The sequence below is a fragment of the Haliotis cracherodii genome, unplaced genomic scaffold (genome assembly GCF_022045235.1).
Source record: "Haliotis cracherodii isolate W230 unplaced genomic scaffold, xgHalCrac1.p SCAF_10, whole genome shotgun sequence".
Classification (NCBI taxonomy): Eukaryota; Metazoa; Mollusca; class Gastropoda; order Lepetellida; family Haliotidae; genus Haliotis; species Haliotis cracherodii.
Window position 1 is genome coordinate 49,087,825 of NW_027266265.1, and position 21,365 is coordinate 49,109,189.

The following is a 21,365-nucleotide window of genomic DNA, read 5'->3' on the forward strand; positions in this document are numbered from 1 at the left end:
ATGACGAAAATCACGTGCCGGGGTAAAAAAGGAAATATCACGTGATTGGGGAAGTGGCGCAGAGAGGGAACTAGTTCCCGACTCTCTATGCGTGTCGTCAAGTTGTGTTATGAAGAGACGGAGCCCAGCTTTATTCGGTGCGCGCAGGGTATTGACTGAGTTCCTGTCTACCTTAACTAGTAGTCTAAAAGCACTAAACCTGCGGCGCGTAACAACAGTGGAACCAATTTAAAGCGAGTGGTTTCACTGATGGTTGGCGCAGCAAGCTCAAGTTTGTCTGATTTGTCTGGTTAGGTAGAAAGGAGCCCAGTCAAAGTAGGGACACTCGTTATCTGAATATAACCAGACACCCGAGTGGTCCAAGCCGATTTGTTATAATTCCCCATCATGTGATGGAGCAAAGATTAAACTTTGCTTTGTCATGATGAATCTACACTTTCATGTCGACACTGTAGATACTATTTGAAAGAAACAATAAATAAAGGCGTTATGCGGTATACCCCCCTCATCCCAGCCCACTCCGGGAAATATAATTATACGTACGTTCGATTAGTAAAATTTGAGTCAACCGATGTTACCACTTTTCTGGCAGCCAGGGTTGACAACATTCAACCTTAGTTAACCAGCGTTAATCAAGGGGAACTTAGGACAGTAACAAAAAACATCCCGCATATATAATGTAGCCTTAATAACAGATCGGGAGATCATATATCGGTATATGGTCTCTGGTTATAATAATATGGCCGCCAGGAGAAGGGTCAACACAACAGCAATTGCTATAAGTTACACACAACTACGTGAAGTTTACAATAGTTTCATTGCTAGTGTCAATAATACCCATGTACATTTATAATAATATCAATAATGTACATCTTTTGCCAACGCATGACCCCCGTACCACAAATATTTATTGTCTACCAAAGTTGTTTATCTTGCAAGTAACTACCCTTGAAGTGAATAGAAACTTTGAAAAAAGTGTTTCATTGCTTGACAAAGCCCAATCTCATTAAAATCAGATCTTAGTTCTCGCTACCGCTAAACAAAGCGGTAGCGAGAACTAAGATCTGATTTTAATGAGATTGGACAAAGCTTCCATTGTACCTTTTCTATTTTTAATGCATTTAAAAAGATGAAAAATGAACAATAACGCATTAAAGAACATTAAACGGGATGCAAATTAATCATCAAAGTTGTTTTATTGATTTAAGTTATTCTAAAGTATGTATGTCAACAATCGAAAGTTAAATTTCCCTGACACATTGATACATGTACAATCAATACATGGTTAATTGTATTCATTAAAATGTATATTCATCACTGAATCAATAAATAAAACTAATTAGCTTTAACGGAGACGTAACTTAATGGGGAGGCTGCTAACCAGAGTACAGCACCCCAGGGGTCCAGAGGTATGGACAACCTAGGTCACCGAAGTATGACGTAAATCGGTTAACATGAGCTAACATTGGGCAACCAAAGTTAACTTGGGTTCACCTGGGTCGTCCTGGGTTTTGAAATCGAACGCAAGCTGTGTCAACTTAATGGAATCGTATAGGAAACTACTAGTGAGTGAGTATGGTTTTACGGCGCATTTAGCAATATTCACCATGGAGAGGCCGGTGGCGGTGGTACTACCAAACTAAACTAAACTTCTTTGAGAGGCATTTGGAAGCTGGAGCACTAGGTAAGGATAACATATATGGATGAACAACTTTTTTTATGACAATTAGGAGCGACGTTTCGGTGTAGATTTTAACACCGTTATCAAGCAAGTGAAAGGCCTAGTGCTCTTTCTTTAGGCTGTTGTTGGGGTCTTTGTTGAGCTGCTTGTAGGCGATTGATCAGCGGATGTTGTCGGTTAAGGCATTGACGTGGGCTGTATCAGAGACCATAAAATAGATCTATTTTATGGTCCCTGGTTGTATCCATGGTGACAGTTGCCTTGCCTTTGTCTGCGGAGCGATGATGATATATAGTGTTGTCGGATTTTACAATATTCGGGATTTTCCTGTCATGATGAGTGAGGTTGGGTTTCTGGGGTTTGGGTGCTGGCAATATGGTGTCGCGGGAAGTCAACATACCCCCTGGGGCTAGTTGTAAACTCTTCTCGATGTTGGCGATGAATTCATCGTTGCTGGCCTGGATACTTGCTCGATACTTGGTGTTATAGAACCTACACTGAAACGTCGCTCCTAATTGTCATAAAGAACTTGTTCATCCATATACTAGTATCTTATCCTTACTTGGTACTAGATTAAAGACTTGAGTTCAAACACATGTGGGAATTACACAGGTATACACTACATTAGCTGCAGCTAATAGAGACAATGATTTGTTAGATCACAATTTTATGCTCTGCAAAAAGAACAGCTAATTGTGATGTGATCCAGTTTATTGCAATGCTCGGAAATGACTCTACATGGTAAACAAGAGCTGACTTTATAGTTGGCAGCTTACTGTGCATGAATGTATCGGCATATCTATATTTTTTCACCAAGATAAGGGATGTATCATGTATGAAGCTTGACGAGGCGTGCATCTGCTGTCGCTGCGCTTCTTGCTCTGCACATGTCATCTGAACTGACCAAACATTCATACTTTACATTCAATGCTATAATTTCACATTTTGAAAAAGGCACGATCATCTGCAGCAGATAGAAGAATTCAGAAAAAAAGTCTGTGATAAAGAATAAATTTATATTAATCTTCATGTTACATTTCTACATTTATGGCCCAGGTTATATTACAACATCTGTTATTACAAATGTTAAAAATAACTTTTATGGGGACATTATGCATGGTTAAATGATTATGAAAAAGTGCAGGACTTTGCAACTTTAGGTTTATATTTGCCGTCTCAAATTTCCAAAACCCAACACTTCCGTCATTTCATCACGCAGGCAGTAGTATTCGACATCCTCTACTTCTCCGGAAGTTGTTCCAAATTTTATAACAAAAAGACAGACATATATGATTCCAATCCTCTGTCATGTCATTCTTTGACATGCGTTTTAAAATAAATTGATCAAGATTAACTTTCTTCCTTGAACATTTAATCCATATCTTCGCAAAAAGAAAGTTTTTGCAAAATTATTTCGAAAAAGAAGTTAAAATAAAGTAATGATGAGGTCTAGGTTTTGTGCAGGGTGGGTGCCATTCTAAAAAGGCTCGCGGTTAAATACCTAACATTCATAAATATCATCCTGATTATTATTCAATTGCAGAGAGAAATCAAATTTACCAATAACAAGTTTTAGAGTACTAAAACAAAGCATGGTGATGAACAAAGTCATCTTGGATATATGTATAAATATTTATTTTGACAAACCAAAGACGTATATACGTCTTTGGACAAACCAATACCGCTTATACACAACTGTCGCAATGTATGTTCCATTGGGTTCACGGTTCGTTGTTTTCCGTCCATCTTTTCAAATAACCCACATGTATTTACTTCCGGTCAGGAAGCACATGTGTTTGTTGTTGTGATGTGACGCAATATAACATAATCTTCAGTCATTACATTTGTGTTAATTGAAATCACCAGTTTCCTTTGTTTCTATTTGTTCTTTTCAACGATCAGAGTCACCCGAGTAGAGTTTGGGTAAGATAACAGCGACAGTAGCGGTGTTGTGACTTTAGTGTGAGGACAAGAGTCATGAGTTCAAGGGCTGATACTGAACAAATTACTGTAGACAAACCATTCCCGAACCTAGCCTGCCTAGCATATATTAATAAGGTATATTTAGGATTTTTAAATATCTGAACTAGGATTAAGCACATGTCATAGTGTTTGTTGTTTAACGCCGCACTCCGCAAAGTTCCAGCAAGTTCTCTTTGACTCCTGTACCCTACATCAGCCTCAGAAATTGGTACTAGTCCTTTCGTCCTTACCAAACTGCCCAATAGTTAAAGTATCTTAAGGACTAGTAAAAAATTGCTCTTTTTAGGGGTTTTGCTGTACGTTATCATTATAAGGACTGGTGGACCAAAACTGTTAGTTTCTATCGCTCTAAACATGGTAAATAAAGAAGTTGTTATCCATAAATTATCTCTGCTTTGTCATTCCTCAACTTCTAAGTAATGCCTATCAAACAATTCAGCTGTCAAGTCTGGACAGATTAAACAAATGAACTTAATCACTGGTCACACAAATTAACCAAAGATATTGTGGAGAAATGAGTGAGTGAGTTTGATTTTACGCCGCTTTTAGCAATATTCCAGCAATATCACGGCAGGTGACACCAGAAATGGGCTTCACACATTGTACAAATGTCGGGAATCAAACCTGTTTCTTCAGCATGACAAGCAAACGCTTTAACCACTAGGCTACCCAACCACCCCTGGAGAAATGAAATGGTCATAATATCCACTACTGAATTGTGTATAGAGGAAGGAAAAGTGAGCAGAACACAAACGGGTGTCCTTACATTGAATAAATGTTAAAGGAACTGCAGATTTTTCAGTCGAGACCCTTGTGAGCTGACCAGCCTAATGTTGAAAGTGTGAAGAGACAGGTCATGCTTACCATGGTTACTGTACAAAGACATCATTATCCAGAATAATATTCACATACTTTTGTTCAAATTTGGTATTTATTAATAATACATTGACCACTTGGCAATGCTTAGAAACCTGCGCAATGTAGTTGTGAAAAGAACATTTGCATTACTTTCTTATGACCTTGCTTCATTCGTGTGATCACATGAATTATGTGTTGTATCTATTCTGACTTCAGCGTAATTGACTGTGCCTGCAGAACAATGGTGATAGCTATAGGTTTTGAAGGCAGCGCCAACAAGCTGGGCATTGGAATCATACAAGATGGAGTTGTCTTGTCAAATCCTCGCCATACCTACATCACACCACCAGGAGAAGGTAAGCTGGGTCTGTTTAGATCTACATGACATGCCTACTGTTATGAGTGACACAGTGTCTCAAGTAACAAAAGGAAGGGCCCTTCTCAGTTTGACTATTAAGAATATTTATTTATCACCAAAACCTACAATAGTTCAGTAAATACACAACTGCGAACACAATCTGGCAAACTAACATATATGTGGCAAAGCAAAATGGGTGAATACTCAACGTGATACAGAAACTCCTCCAATTGGACAAGGTCTGGATCATGGTCACAAGAATATTTCGATCACAGTTTGTTTAGCCAATGACACATTATGTACATCCTCAGTCTAATTCAAATAACAGTTCCACTTTCCTGTCACTCACAAATGATCGACATGACCGAACACATCACAAGATTCCATTGGTAGGAATGTCACAGACCGACATGACCAAATACATCACAAGATTCCATTGGTAGGAATGTCACAAACGGACATGACCGAATACATCACAAGATTCCATTGGTAGGAATGTCACAAACGGACATGACTGAATACATCACAAGATTCCACTGGTAGGAATATCACAGACTGACATGGTCAATACATCACAAGATTCCACTGGTAGGAGTGTCACAGACCGACATGACCGAATACATCACAAGATTCCATTGGTAGGAGTGTCACAGACCGACATGACCGAATACATCACAAGATTCCACTGGTAGGAATATCACAGACCGACATGGTCAATACATCACAAGATTCCACTGGTAGGAATGTCACAGACCGACATGGTCAATACATCACAAGATTCCATTGGTAGGAGTGTCACAGACCGACATGGTCAATACATCACAAGATTCCATTGGTAGGTGTGTCACAGACCGACATGGTCAATACATCACAAGATTCCACAGGTAGGAATGTCACAGACTGACATGGTCAATACGGGGACATAGTGAGTGTGAGACGTCCTGGATCTGTCTCAGCTCTCATGAGCAACTCTCTCAACTCTCAACACGTGGGGGTAGGTATACACGACCTGGCAGCTGGAGAGTGTGCAGGAGGTACCCAATGGATGCAGGTTTGCCACAGATACTGGTTGGTGCTGACAACTTGAGGTTGATAATCACAACAAATCTAGGCTTTGAATCCATGGCTGAACTAGGCTGGAATTTCTGGGCTCGATCGTAGCGCCACCAGTGGCTATTACGAGATATGTCCCTTCTATGCCCCTCCTATTGACAAATCTGATTCCACCTCTCATATCACTTGCATTTGCTCCAAACAAAATGGCAGTGGCCAGTGAAGACGATCTGATCGATAATCATGATTATGATAGTCTATATTGTATCAAAATAGGCCTTACTTCACGAAGTGCATAAAATCACAAAAGCACCTCGATTCAAAACATGCTCGCATCATTAAACATCGCATTTATGTCAACAATAAGACATTTTAGATAGCAGAAATACCAACTTAGACATATGCTGAAAACAAACAACTATGTATTCAACATCACTGTTTATTGAGCAGAATTTGTAACAAATGTCATTCAAACTCTTAATAACATCCTGTGAATTGTCACTGCTTGGGTCAAGACAAGAGTTCTACTCACTTACTAGTATGTCATCACTGATCACACCTGCAAGTCCAGACAGACGCCACCCACGCAACACAGTGTCTTTGTTCTTTGCGACTGCGTCAAAGGCTGATACAAGCCAGCGCATGTATTGTTTTAGCTGAAGTACTCTACTCACCGCTAATAAGTGGTGCTATTTGGTGTGTGATTGGATTAATGTAAGGTTGGATTAAAGTGAGGATTCTCCTGTAAACCTGACAGAGGATATTTCTTTAGATATACATCCACTGATGCTTGAGAGGAGGGGGTGTCGCATTCATATTGAGTCACATTTTTGGCTAGGGAGGGAGGCTTTGGAGACCCATTAATTTCACGATTTACAAAACTCAGGCCTCTTTAAGTTATGAGGTAAAAATCCATCACAGGGCATCTAGTGTAGAGTTATGGAAGTAAGACTGATGAATGTTCCCAGCTCCACATCTGCAATGTTCAGCTGGGGCAGCTGTACACTAAGCAGTGGTCTTCATCCATCATGTTGTGTTCCTGCAGGCTTCCTGCCGAGAGATACGGCCAAGCACCACAGGGAACACGTCCTGCAGGTTCTCCAGCAGGCTCTAGATGAAGCCAAGATCAACCCCCAGCAGATAGATGTGGTCTGTTACACTAAAGGTGGGTACATCTACTGTTTTTGACCCAGTTCGTCTATATTAAACAAGATGAATCTTTACAGACTATTTTCCTAACAACCAATACTAGTCCTAAAAGGCAGTCTAATGATTGAGCCTTGTTCAAAATGTTGTTGAGAATGGTTGGTTGGTTGGTTGGTTTGTTGTTTAATGGCGGACTCAGCAATATTCCAGCTGTATGATGGCGGTCCGTAAATAATCAAGTCTGGTCCAGACAAACCAGTGATTGATATAATGAGCATCGTTCCACGCAATTGGGATCAATGACATGCATCAACCAAGTCAGTGAGCCTGACCACCCGATCTCTTTAGTCGCCTTTTACGACAAGCATAGTCTCCTTTTACGGCAAGCATGGGTTGCTGAAGACCTGTTCTACCCCGGATCTTCACGGGTCTGTTGAGAATGGATTGTACTTGGATGGATTTTCTCTTTTGAAGACCCAGTTGTACCTTTGCTGACTTAATGTCATGAATAACCAGAGGCTGTTGGTTATCTATGCCAGGCCTATGAAGCATTGGGTTTTATGTTAATTTGATAAAATCAACAACAAACCTATCCATATCATCTGGGCATTGACCAGTCCCCACTTGGTGTTTTTATGTAACAGGTGGTGAGTGAGTTTGATTTGACGCCGCTTTTAGCAATATTCCGGCAATATCATGGGGGACACCAGAAATGGGCTCCACACATTGGACCCATGTTGGTAATCGAACCGGGGTCTTCGGCGTGACGAGCGAACACTTTTACCACTAGGCTACCCGACCGCCTCACCTTGTGATATCCATGTTAAGCTGTGCCATGTCATCCTTGGGCTAGCACTATGGAACCAGCATTAGTCCGGACTAGTACCAAACACACATGTGCATGCACGTTGCTATATAAGTGCAATGATCTTGAATGCGACGTTTAACCCAATTTTACCTCATATTTTATTGATTGGTAGTGTTTATATGGTATTTTTGTTATGCTTCATCCATGACATGTTTTGTATGACTTGGATATGGTTACTGATTGTGTTTCAGGGCCAGGGATGGGGGCGCCTCTAGTGTCCACTGCTATTGTGGCACGCACTGTGGCTCAGCTGTGGCAGAAACCCATAGTGGCGGTCAACCACTGCATTGGGCGTATCCTTGTGGCAATCTCTTGAGGAAGTGTCCCTTCCTTGTGTGTTGTTAACCCTTCCCATATCCCCACACACCACATCAAGGTTAAAGTCTTTCTACTTCTATATAGTGCATCAAGGCTAACATCTACTTATCCACATACATCCACCCCTAGCCTTGCTCCAAGGCTGTACTGAATGATAACTCCATGGATGTGTAGTAGTTCTATCCTCCTAAAAGGCAAGTCTAGATATGTGGACTAAGGACTGCTGTCTCTTACATGCAAAGCTTGTTATTATTTACATAATCTGGAAAGTATTGTTTCAAACTGATAAATATTGCCTTAGAGACTTGTGCAAGTCTAATCCACCCCTGTTGGGATTCTGGGTTAGAATTCGTTCTATGCTTGTTGGACGAGGTGACTAGATGGAAGGGGTGGTCAGACGCGGTGACCTAGTTGAATGAGCATCATCATAACACGACAGTATGGGACATACCTCATAATATCAATCACTGTTTTTTCTGAACTAGAATCAATTAGTAATAGGCTGGCGTCATGTGACTGGAATAACGCTGAGTGCAAACAAGCCAAACAAATATACATTTGTATATCCATGGCACATTCACGACTGGCTGGAAGTAGAAATTGCCCAGGAATATAATTATTATTTTATTTGTTTATTTAAAGGCAAGGGAAGACCTGGGTCAAGGTCTTGTAATGTTTCCCTTGTGTTGAGTGTCTCGGTGTACTGGTGGTATGAGGAACTTGATTCGTGGAGTCAGCAGTGATTGAATGACATCAGTAAAAGATGAGGACAATCAGTCCTCCTTTAATGTAGACCTATGTCATTTAGAAAAAGTTTAAACATGCCAGTATCCATTAGTGAGTTTCACTTCACGGACAGTAGTGCAGTTATATCGTCAAGATGTTAGGCAGTATGGTTGTTGTGAGACCTTTGATTCGGGGTAGAAGAATAGGTCTTCAGCAACCCATGCTTGCCGTGAAAGGGGACTATGCTTGTCGTAAGAGGTGACTAACGGGATCGGGTGGTCAGGCTCACTGACTTGGTTGATGCATGTCATCGTATCCCAATTGCGTGGATCGATGCTCATGATCTCAGTCACTGGATTGTCTGGTCCAGACTCGATTATTTACAGACCGCCGTCATATAGCTGAGTCCGGCGTACAATGACGAACCAACCAACCAAACCAACCAACTGTAAGTGAAGGAGTTGGCTTTTCCGCTGCAATAGTCCAGCTATGTCACGGTAGGGAACATCAGAACTGGGCCTTTGTTATGAGGCAGTATATTGTTGAAGATGTGTTTGGTGTGATTGTCAGTGGAAGCCAATGATTTTGTCACTGTCAAATGACCTGAAACAGGTCTGTTTTTGAATTCCGAATAGTGTTGGAAGCTGGCCGGGATTCTGTATTTTCAAATAGTAGATAAGACGCAAGGCAGCTTGCAGACCGTATCCATATCATGCATATAGCTGGAATATTGCTGAGTGCCATGTTAAACAACAAACAACAAACAAACAAACATACAAACAGACAATGGTAGTTGTGAAGCTCCTTATCCAGGTCAGACATAGAGATGGGGCGTCTGATCACGGGAGCCAAGAACCCTACAGTTCTGTATGTCAGTGGCGGGAACACGCAGGTCAGTCTGGTCTTAGATTAAACATCAATCATAGTGTTAGACACAGTCAGTTTTCTGCAAAAGTCTGTGGGGACACTGGTAAGAATAGGTCCCCAGCACTGTTGTACATGAATGATGTTTTGATTTGATTCTGTGTCACTGTACCCCAATGGAATGGGGCCTTGCTCTTAATATCAACCACTGGTTGCCTAGCTGGGACTCACTCATTTACAGACTGCCATGATATAGCTGAAATATTGCTGACTATGTTGTAAAACAACAAACAAGCAATGTTAAAACTTGTTTGTTTGTCAAGTAACTTGTTATGTTATGGATGAAGTAGTTATTTTCTTCCTCCAAATATTATTGTAACCATGTCTGAATTAAGCTGTCCATTAGTTTGAATCAGCTGTACCCTTTGACTACCTTCTGCTAGTGTGCAGACTTGAGTTATGTCTTGGATTGAACATAGATACAACCGAACCTCATTGTGTCCAGCTTGGAAGTGTCAAATTCGCGGTTGTCTTGAACTCTCCTTCCAATCCTTGGGAATTCCTACTTTATTTATCATCATTTATACATGAATCTTTTGAACTGAATGTTGTGAATTCCAGGTTGTCTTAAACTTATATGTGATTCCCACATATCCAAATTAAGCATGAAATTCCCCTTATGACTCGAACAGTTAAAAATAAATAAATGTTCACACACCCACACTTGCCAAACGTCAACTCTCTTAACACTCAATTGACTGACCTCACTGCGATCGCCGTAATTACATCAAAGACAGGATGGTTTCTACCAACATGCCAACACCCAATCGAGCCTCATTAACAGGCACATCTTACAAAGGTGCAAACTGATTTCTCCAGCGCATCAGCAGCAGGTTACTGAAGTGTTCTCACATGACTGCCGATGAGACGTGAAAATTGATTAAGATTATGTTAGTGAATCAATTATTCGAGCTATGACTTATACAATGATGCTTATGTGAGAGTGAGAGATCGATGCTACGCTTGAGTTGTGGCCCCTTTCACTACCAGCAGCCTAGACACCGAAATATACGTGTCTTGAAATCTAGTCTTGTGTTCAGACCTAGTAATAATCTGTCACACTAGAATGTTTGGTTTTCACTTTGTTGGTTGTCTCGAGCCCAGGTTAACGCAGACTTTTTTCCTGGTCCCCAGAAGTTTTGACACAATGAGGTTCAACTGTACATGCAGTGTATTCTGGAAACACAGGCCTTGTCTAGCGTATTGTTGTCGCTTGAGGTTCCATGAATTATTGTGTGATTTGGCAGACAGTGTGTCTCTGTTCCAGGTGATAGCATACTCTCATCGTAGGTATAGAATATTTGGTGAAACAATTGACATAGCTGTTGGAAACTGCTTGGATAGATTCGCCCGAGTTTTAAAGGTAAGGCATTAGCTTTTCTTAACTACAACCGAATATATATGAAAATGATGTTTACCTCGAGATGGTTTTTCTTTCTAACTCTCTGTGTAGCAAAGTTCATGCTAGTGTAATAATACCCTGTGCACTCACTCTCTGTGTTAAGCTGAATGATCAGGTGCAGTAAGGCTAATTACCCCTATGGTAAGAAATATCCGAGTTCATAAAATCACACCTTGTTTGAACACTAGTGCAGTTATCACTACATACACATCAGTGTATTGCTCACGTCATCCAGACGGCTTTGTTGACATCTTTCAACTCTTATTGTGATGTAAATTTGGAATGCCATCAAACTAGAGACGACATCATAGTTGAAGGTTGTTGACGTCATTCGACTCGTGTAAGAATTCATGTTTACCCGTGCTCTCGCGTGGGAAATAAAGAACTCAGACACTCATTTTGTAAACTTAGTATGAGACACATGCTGCTATGACAAACTCTCTATGTACTCTGTTTGGCTGAGTTATTGCTAGAGCAGAGAGCACATGTTATGTTGGAGGCCATTAATCCTCACCGTGTCTGCGTTGCAGTTGTCCAATGATCCCAGCCCAGGTTACAACATAGAGCAGATGGCTAAGAGGCAAGTAGTCCACTTTTGTCCACAACTGTTGCAGTCACTACCTTACTGCTGTACTGTATTGATGTGATGCATGTTACGTGCATATTGGCAACAGCAATCATAATCCGGAATAACAATTTCTCCTTTTGTATAACCCAGCGTGCATGCTGAGAGTATGCTATCACCTGCAACAGAGACACACTGCGCTAAAAACCCCTGTGTTTCCACCGAGATGTACACTGTGGCATGTTTGTCGTCTGCTTGAATGTCACCTTTTGCCTTGGTAGTACACTAGAACGGCTGGATGGCGTTGTACAAAACCTTAGAGGTACGACGGTCGTAAGCCTATGTTAAGGTATGGGAGTTACGATCACCTCAGCACTTAGATCGCTTTGTACAACGGCACCCTGGTTGTGTTTATGATAGTTAATCCTTGTCCTTGTAACCACTATTCACAGGAATCTTGTGTTGTTGTATTCACAGTGGTGGTGTTGTGTTTTTCTACAGAGGGAAGAAGTTCCTGGAGCTGCCATATGCCGTGAAGGGGATGGACGTTTCCTTCTCAGGACTACTGTCCTACATTGAGGTCAGTCACAGCGCTATTTGTGGAGGTTAAGATATCAAACATACTGTAATTCCTCTATTGGACGCTTGGGCGTCTCTTAGATTATTGAGGGCCCCTGACCCGGCATGTATTAGAGACCAAACATTAAATTAGACAAATGCAATACAGTTCTTATGGGTGGGTCTGCAGCCAATTGTTATGGATCCATATATTGGCTGTTGATGTATTCATACACATGGTTTTGGTGTGAAAAGACTGAATATATTTAAGAGAGGTTTCAGTAGGAAAAAGGATACCTCTTTTTAATCAATCAGAATACAGCATTCTTCAATGTCAGGGTAGAATTATCCATTATCTATGAATGAGTTTGGATTAACATCGCTTTGAACACATCTACACGAGGCAAGGGAGTTAACTGATTGTAAAAGTCCAGTTTCCACTCATGCCCAGCTAGGGTGCAATTTCATGGTTCAATCATAGCACCACCAGTGGCGATTACAGGTTATGTCCCTTCTATGTCCCTCCTATTGACCAATCAGATTGCATCTCTCTTATTACTTGCATTTGATTAAAACAAAAGGGCAGTCCAAGTCAAGATGATCTGATCGATAATCAGATCTTTTTTATAATAACATCGGTCTAACCTCGCGAAGTACATCAAATTGCTTGAGCACCTTGTTTAAACACATAAAAAGATTTGAAAAACATCTGTCGACACCCATTTGGTGGAACACTTGCTCTGCAAATTCTGCAGTCGACATGGCAGTCGCCATGTTGTTTATGAACTGCATGTTGATTTCATTCTGCGATTTTGATTGGACTCTGCATAGACTCGTTAGTCCAGCCAAAATATAACTCCATAATCTCAGCCCAGTTCAGCAAAGGTGGAAACCGGTGGGGCTAGGACGATCAACTGTGTGATCTGATACGTATCAAGATTTCTTACTCATGATACGATATGTATCACGATACTTGCATGTGCTCTTATCTGTGGTGTGCAAGCCATCTTTTTCATAGACAGATGGAGTGACATGTAGTACATCGCAGTGTATGTTTATGTGTACCTGGTTCTGAGGTGAGACATCACATGTAGCATCTGTGTATACAGGAGCGAGCCCCGCAGCTGATCAAGGCAGGGGAGTACACGCCAGAGGACCTGTGCTTCTCCCTGCAGGAAACTGTCTTCGCTATGCTGGTGGAGATAACAGGTGAGGCTAATCCGTCCCCAGATACAGATTACAGGTGCGTCTAATCCATTCTCAGGCGGAGATAACAGGTGAGACTATCCAAAAGGTGCAGACAACAGATGAGAATAATACATTCTCAGGTGCAGATTACAGGTGAGACTAATCTGTCCAAAAGGTGCATATTACAGGTGAGACTAATCAGTCCCCAGGTGAATATTACAGGTGAGACTAATCCGTCCCCAGGTGCAGATTACAGGTAAGGTTCATCAGTCCTCAGGTGCAGATTACAAGTGAGACTAAACCGTCCCCAGGTGCAGATTACAGGTGAGAGTAATCTGTCCCCAGGTGCAGATTACAGGTAAGGTTCAGCAGTCCTCAGGTTCAGATTACAAGTGAGACTAATCAGTCCCCAAGTGCAGATTACATGTGAGACTAATCCGTCTCCAGGGGCAGATTACAGGTAAGGTTCATCAGTCCTCAGGTTCAGATTACAAGTGAGACTAATCCGTACCCAGGTGCTGATTACAGGTGAGACTATTCTGTACCCTGGTGGAGATTACAGGTGAGACTAATCAGTCTCCAGATGCAGATTACTGGTGAAACTTACCTGTCCCCAGGTGGAGATTACAGGTGAGACTAATCCATCCCGGGTCGAGATTACATGTGAGACTAATCCTTCCCCAGGTGCAGATTACAGGTGAGGTTCATCAGTCCCCAGGTGAGGATTGCAAGTAAGACTAATCCATCCCCAGGGGCTGGTTACAGGTGAGACTGATTCGTCCCCAGGTGCAGATTGCAGGTGAGACTAATCCATCCCAGGTCGAGATTAGAGATTACTTAAATTTTTAATTGTGTGTTGTGTTTCTGTAACAGTAATGGCACATTGTTTACGATACTGAGAAGGAGGACCTGCATATGAGTATTTGAGCATGTGTTACGTTTCCTATAACCAGTGCTGTGTGTATTGCAGAGCGAGCCATGGCACACTGCAGGTCCGAGGAGGTGTTGATTGTGGGAGGAGTTGGCTGTGAGTCTTGACCTTCTCACCATGTTTCATGATACTTGCCATAGTAGTAATATTTCTAACACTGGCTTATATTCATAAGGGAAAGTGATGTAGAAATATCCCTGTGGTGATTCCAGGGAAGAATGGGTTTCCAATTTCCCATGCATGTCGTAATTGTTTGCAATCTCATTAAAATCAGATCTTAGTCCTCGCTACCGCCAAATAAAGATCTGAGGACATCCCATTTCGGGTCACGTCAGGCCAACCTTGCTCGAACTTTGACCGACCAATGGAATGACCAATCAGAAGGCAGCTTTCTCGTGCTTTACGGCACTAATTTCAAATTGGCGACTATGTTTCGAAACATATTTTGACAAATACTCGATTAAAAATTTGAAACATGGACAAAAATACATTCTGGAATGGATAATAGATAGTATAGATTGTATGGATTCAGTCGTTAAAATCGTAACTATCGTTCTGAATACCCGTGTTAAAGTTTTCGAGGATGCATGATTAGAAAGCACATTCCGACTGTCACTTTCATGATCTGGTAAGCGACGCTTTGATTGGTCGGATGAAAGGTCGTTCTGACGTGACCCCTACTGGGATGTCCTCAGATCTTTGTATTGTTGTAGCGAGAACTAAGGTCTGATTTTAATGAGATCAAATTGTTTGCTGTTTAATGCTGCACTCAGCAATATTCCTGCTATATGACAGTGGCCTACAGATAATTGAGTCTGGTTCAGAAAATCCAGTGATTGACATGAGCATTGAGCCACGCAATTGGGATACAATGATACGATGCAAATAACCAAGTTACGGATCCTGACCAGCTGATCTTTTTAGTCCCCTCTTATGACAAGCATAGGTTGCTGGGGACCTAGTCCAACTCGGAAATCCCACAGATTCCAGGGTTAAAACTTAACAGTTTTTGTCCACTAGTCCTTATAATGATAACATATAGCAAAACCCTTAAAATGGGCCAATTTCTACTAGTCCTTAGGACACTTTTACTATTGGGCAGTTTGGTAAGGACTACAGGACTAGTGCCAATTTGTAACGCTGGATTCCAGAAGTAGGTGCGCGTCTTGAGTTTGACACCTTGCTCTAACCATGTTTCACATTGTCCTTATAATGATAACATATAGCAAAACCCTTAAAATGGGCCAAATTCTACTAGTCCTTAGGACACTTTTACTATTGGGCAGTTTGGTAAGGACTACAGGACTAGTGCCAATTTCTAACACTGGATTCCAGAAGTACGTGCGCGTCATGAGTTTGACACCTTGCTCTAACCATGTTTCACATTGTTCAACATTGTGGTATCTTCTTGGATATAAGGTTGTAGAAATATCCTTGAGTGGATTTCGGGGTAGAATAGGCCCCCAGTATCCCATGCTTGTCTTAAGAGCTGCTCAAGGGGATCTGTGGTCTGACTGGTAGACTTGGTTGAATGCATGTCATCGTGCCTGATGGCGTGTGTTGTTGCTCATGCTTTTAGTCACTGGGATGTGTCGTCTGCATATTCACAGGCAGCTGAAAATCTTGCTGACTTGTCCTGAAGTCAGAGCAGACCGGCCTAATGGAAGCAATTGTTTTGCATGATTATGGGTATATATTACTGTAACTACGACATGGAGGATGACAATATATCTTTACACATTAAAGTGACCGTATCACCAGTTATGTATAGGGCTTTAATGTCTGCACTGAATATACTCAACTGGAAAAAGGTTTTTGCATTGATAGATATTTTCTCAATTAAAATTTTGAAAAATAAAATAATGAACATTCCAGAATGTCTAATTTATGGTTGGGATTGTATGGCAGCGCTTTCCACGTACTGTGCAATGCCTCCTCCGTTCAAATGTTTATCCTACAGAAGCGAGAGATAGACAATAATTTTGATGGAATCAGTCGTTCGGAATACCCTGTGTTAACATTTTCAAGGTTGCATGATCAGAAAACACATCCCGACTGTCGTTTTCACAATCTGGTAAGCGACGCTCTGATTGGTTGGATGAAAGGTCATTCTGGCGTAAGCCGTAATGGGATGTCCTCAGATTTTTGTTTAAGGATAGCAAGAACTAAGTTCTGATTTCAATGAGATTGATGAAGCTTTTAGCAATATTCAAGCAATATCACGGCGGGGGACACCAGAATTGGCCTTCACACATTGTACCCATGTCAAGAATCAAACCCGGATCTTCGGCGTGACAAGCACAAGGCTACCCCACCGCCTTCCTTCTTCATGAAGCAGGATAAGTTTGCATACATTTCGTCTTCAGACATATTCAAGTCACTCTGGTATCAGTACCTTAGGTCTGCCCTTCTGCTTCAGGCAATAAACGACTTCAAGACATGATGGAGAAGATGGCTGAAGAAAGGGAGGCAATTCTGTATGCTACAGATCAGAGGTGTGTGTACAAGAGTTAGCTCCCTTGAAGCATGTGCCTTCTCTCTGTGGACCAGCAGGGACTGGGTGGTCATCTCTAATTCTGAACATTTGAACAAAAATCTTGTTTGTTTCCTTTAGGTTAATAGACAGCTTAATGAAGGTGAAAATTAGATATGAGGTCTCACAGTACAGTCTTTTCTGAAATAACTTTGTAATCTAAGATTGTGAGTTTTTGTTTGTTGGTTTGTTGTTTAACGGCACACTCAGCAATATTCCAGCTATATGATGGCGGTCTGTAAATATTTAACTACACCGTCTAGTGATTGACACCATGAGCACCGTTCTACACAATTAATTGACATGCATCAACCAGGTCAGTGAGTCTGCCTATCCAATCCCGTTAGTCGCCTCTTACGATAATCATGGGTTTCTGAAGACTTATTCTTACCCAGATCTAGGACATGTCTGTATTCTGAAATGTACCATAAGTAAATCAGAATACACAAATTTACCCAAGTTTGTCAATTCTGTGGCACAAGTAGGCGTTTCTACACCTCAATGCGTGAAACCAGCTAGGTATTCTCGCGGAAGTACATCGTAATTACATGGTCATTTACCAATAATAAGCTCTGCTTTGAATCAGAGAAGGAATGTAGCTAAAATTGCCCATAACCTTGACATGTAGCTATAACTGAGGGACATGTTCATAGCTGTTGGATGTAGCTAGCTTTAGCTGGCATTTCAGTATGGAGTTGAGGTGTAGCTATTACTGACAAAACTACCTATGGTGTTACCAATTAAGCCTTGGTCCACATGCCCAAAGCAATCTTAGCGCTACGATGATAGTTACTAGCATACTTTAACATAGACTTACGATAGTCGTAGCGCCTAGAACGCTTTGTGCAAGTGGTCCCAGAACTCTAGATAAGCTGCGTATTTGTGTAATCAAGTTCTTTTAGTTTGTGTGGATCTCTCATAGACAGACGCCTCAGATGTTTTGCTTGGAAATGTCAAGGAATGACACTTGGTCCTTTTATTGAAAGAACTATTACACCCCCACGCAACACAAACCCCATTTTGCATCTTCAATACGTCGAGAATAATGGATAATCACTTCATTGTTATGGAGGTTAATGAACTGTAAACAAAAGAAAATGATGGATGTCTCTCCACTAGCCTATCACAGTGTAAACATGTATGAATATTTACCATATTTAAATTATTTTTTTTGATCTCCTTTAAAGCAAACTCGTTCGCTCACTACAGCAGAATATCTGTGTTTGCAGCTTCTGTATAGACAATGGTGCCATGATTGCCCAGGCCGGGTGGGAGATGTTTAAAGCCGGGCAGACAACTCCGCTAAACGAAACAAGCTGCACCCAGAGGTAGGAAAGGCAGTCTTAGATTACATGTCTCCGAAATGTCTTAGATCCATAGATTTACGAAAATCTCACAAATTGTTGCATGAACATACCTTATTTGACATAATAAGCACCCAGGGCGCTCTCAAAATTAGAATTAGGAGGCTCTTATTAGAGTATTATTTTGGTGAATTAAACAGTTGAAAGATTTCATGGTTTATGCTGACAGCCTGAAATGTTTACATAAGACAAATATATTTTTCCAGAATTAAATTGCCCATATTTAAGAGTGCATATAACACACAAGTGTGTATTATACATAAATAAATAAGTCTTTTGTACATTGATCAATTGGAAGGGCTGCTGATTGGGATTGTTCAATAGCAATGGGCGCTTATTAGAGCGGGGCCTTTATTACGTTGAATACGGTATATTGATTTTGGCAGTACATCTCAAAACACATCAAATGGGGATTCAAAATTGTATGACAAGATTGTTGTGGTTTGAAATCTCATGTAAAAGAATGTAATTTAATTTTTGTGCCCAACTTGCTAAATATTACCAACATTTGAATATGTGTTTTTAAAGTGTCGTCAATATACATTGTAACAGAGGATAGTATTCTGGAAAAGTCTTACCCCGGGGGTGGGGTACTCTTTAAAGCAGCTGTAATGGTTTCTGGAACTTTGTATTGTCAGGTGTGAGTGGAACTTTGTATTGTCAGGTGTGAGTCATACTTTGTGGTGTCATCCATGTGAACTGGACATTGTCTTTCATGTGTGATTTGGGGGCCCAGTTGTCTAAGGCGCCATGATTCACTGTGCAGAGTTGTGTCCCTTGGACACGCCAGAAACCTATGATTGTAGGTTCGAATCCCGGTTCGCCCCAATTATGTTTCTAGGTTTGTCAGCACCATACCCATGCTTGTGGGTTTCACCGAAGTTGTAAACGCCTGAGAGCTGCATCACTTCGGGCTTTCCTCCCACATTACGCTGACACACTGCGATATAACTGGAATACTGTTAAAAGCAACGTTAAACCCAACTCACTCACGGGATTCACTGTGCAGACTTCCATCCCTTGGTCGTGCCAGAAATCAGGGTCAATTAACAGTTTCATGCTGATTATGTCCTTTGTGTTGTCAGCACCAAACCTGTACTTTAGGTTTTGCTAAAGTAGTAATCGTCTTTGACCTGCATCACTTCAGTCTTTTCTCTCACATTAAGCTGACATGCCATGATATAACTAAAATACTGTTAAATAGGGCTGGCTAAAAAGATAGATAATCAGAATAATCGTTGATGTAAAGAAATATTAACGATTATCGATATGAAAATTGTATCATCGATAATATCCTACGTAAACAATTGTGATGAACTTTACCAAAACAGACTTGCTATTATCAAGCATGTCAATTGCCAAAGATGCAAAGCAAGTGTTTTTGTTATAACTTAAATGTCCACAAAAGGAATCCATGCATAAATGTGTCACCATTCACCAGTGGTATGAAGTATGTTGATTTCTGTCGGAGTTTTTTGCTTGTTTGCTCAAAGTTACTTCTCCGATATTTATCAAAAAAGGAGCGATATCTAGTTGTCAATTATCGATCTCTATTATCTGTATCGATAGCCAGCCCTACTGTTAAAAGTGGTGTTAACCAAACTCCCTCACTCACTTTCTTGAATCCGGGGGCGGTCGGGTAGCCTAGTGGTTAAAGCGTTCGCTCGTCACGCCGAAGACCGGGTTCGAATCCCGACATGGGTACAATATGTGAAGCCCATTTCCGGTGTCCACCGCTGTGATATTGCTGGAATATTGCTAAAAGCGGCGTAAAACCAAACTCACTCACTCACTCACTCTTGAATCCGACTTGTCTGTAATGACAGTGGTTTCAATGATATTTCAGGTTTCGAACAGATGAAGTTGAGGTGACATGGAGGAAGTGATGCCACTGAGCAGTGACATGCTGGAGATCGGACTTTGATGATATGGGACCAATATGTCCCCATCTGGACACACGGACTTGCCATGGTGCTGACACGAACATGTCATATGCTTTGTACATAGGAAACTGTAAATAAATATCTATTTGAATATATGCCTTAGCTTGTCACTTTGCTGGAAGCCATTGTACATGTGAGTCATGAAATAGAGCATTGACTGTGTTTTAGTCAAGTTTAAATACTTACCTTAAACAAACCAGATATATGTGGAGATAGGTGTGTGTTAGATTGTTGGTACTAAAAAACTCAAAAGTACCACCACATACGACTTTCAACATGTACATATTGCTCAAAATGTAAAGGACAGGACAGCTATCCAGTGACTAAGAGACTAATACCGGTATTCCGATCTGTCTAACTCTACCAGTTAGTTATCCCCCGACCCAACGAAATTGGCAGGGGATATTGAAATAGGGTCCGTCCGTGCATCAGTGTGTGTGTGCGTCCCGAAACCGTTTCTGGAGCATAACTCAGAAACCGTTAAGTATTTCCCCCATGAATCTTTGCATGTCTATCAGTCTCATGGTGAACTGGTGCCTTTTGCCATTTAGGAATTTTAAAAATGTTTATTTTTTACGTTTCCATGGCAACAAGTTGGACTTAGGTTCTATAAGGGTGGTGTTCGATTCCAGATGAAATTTTCCACATCTATCAGACACATGCTGAATTGTTGCCTTTTGCTATTAATGAATTTTAGAAATTTATTTAAGTAATAACACAACTCATTACAAATACAGTTACATATTCTGTCATAAACTGCAGAAGGCAAAACAACACCAGTAATAACTTTTTTAGTGCTGCAATCAGGCCATTTACAAAAAAGTCCAGTGAACATAGTTCACAGGAGCTAATACATTGCACACAACCTGACATGTCATATTGGCGGGGAATATGAGTATTTCATGCTTGTTCAGAATTACTCTAGAGCACCAAGCCCATGACTACTCTGTCCTTCAGACTTACACC

General features: G+C 41.0%; 1 protein-coding gene across 1 annotated transcript; it reads left to right on the forward strand.

Moving 5' to 3' along the window:
- The first annotated feature begins 3,454 nt into the window (after positions 1–3,454).
- Positions 3,455–20,490, forward strand: LOC139451823 (probable tRNA N6-adenosine threonylcarbamoyltransferase). Its single transcript, XM_071233128.1, has 13 exons — positions 3,455–3,604; positions 4,739–4,878; positions 6,979–7,098; positions 8,139–8,240; positions 9,810–9,883; positions 11,183–11,278; positions 11,848–11,897; positions 12,384–12,462; positions 13,550–13,649; positions 14,599–14,655; positions 16,979–17,054; positions 18,322–18,420; positions 20,303–20,490. The coding sequence occupies exons 2-13, from the start codon at positions 4,764–4,766 to the stop codon at positions 20,340–20,342; spliced, it is 1,008 nt and encodes a 335-aa protein (XP_071089229.1). The 5' UTR covers positions 3,455–3,604; positions 4,739–4,763; the 3' UTR covers positions 20,343–20,490.
- The last annotated feature ends 875 nt before the right edge of the window (positions 20,491–21,365 follow it).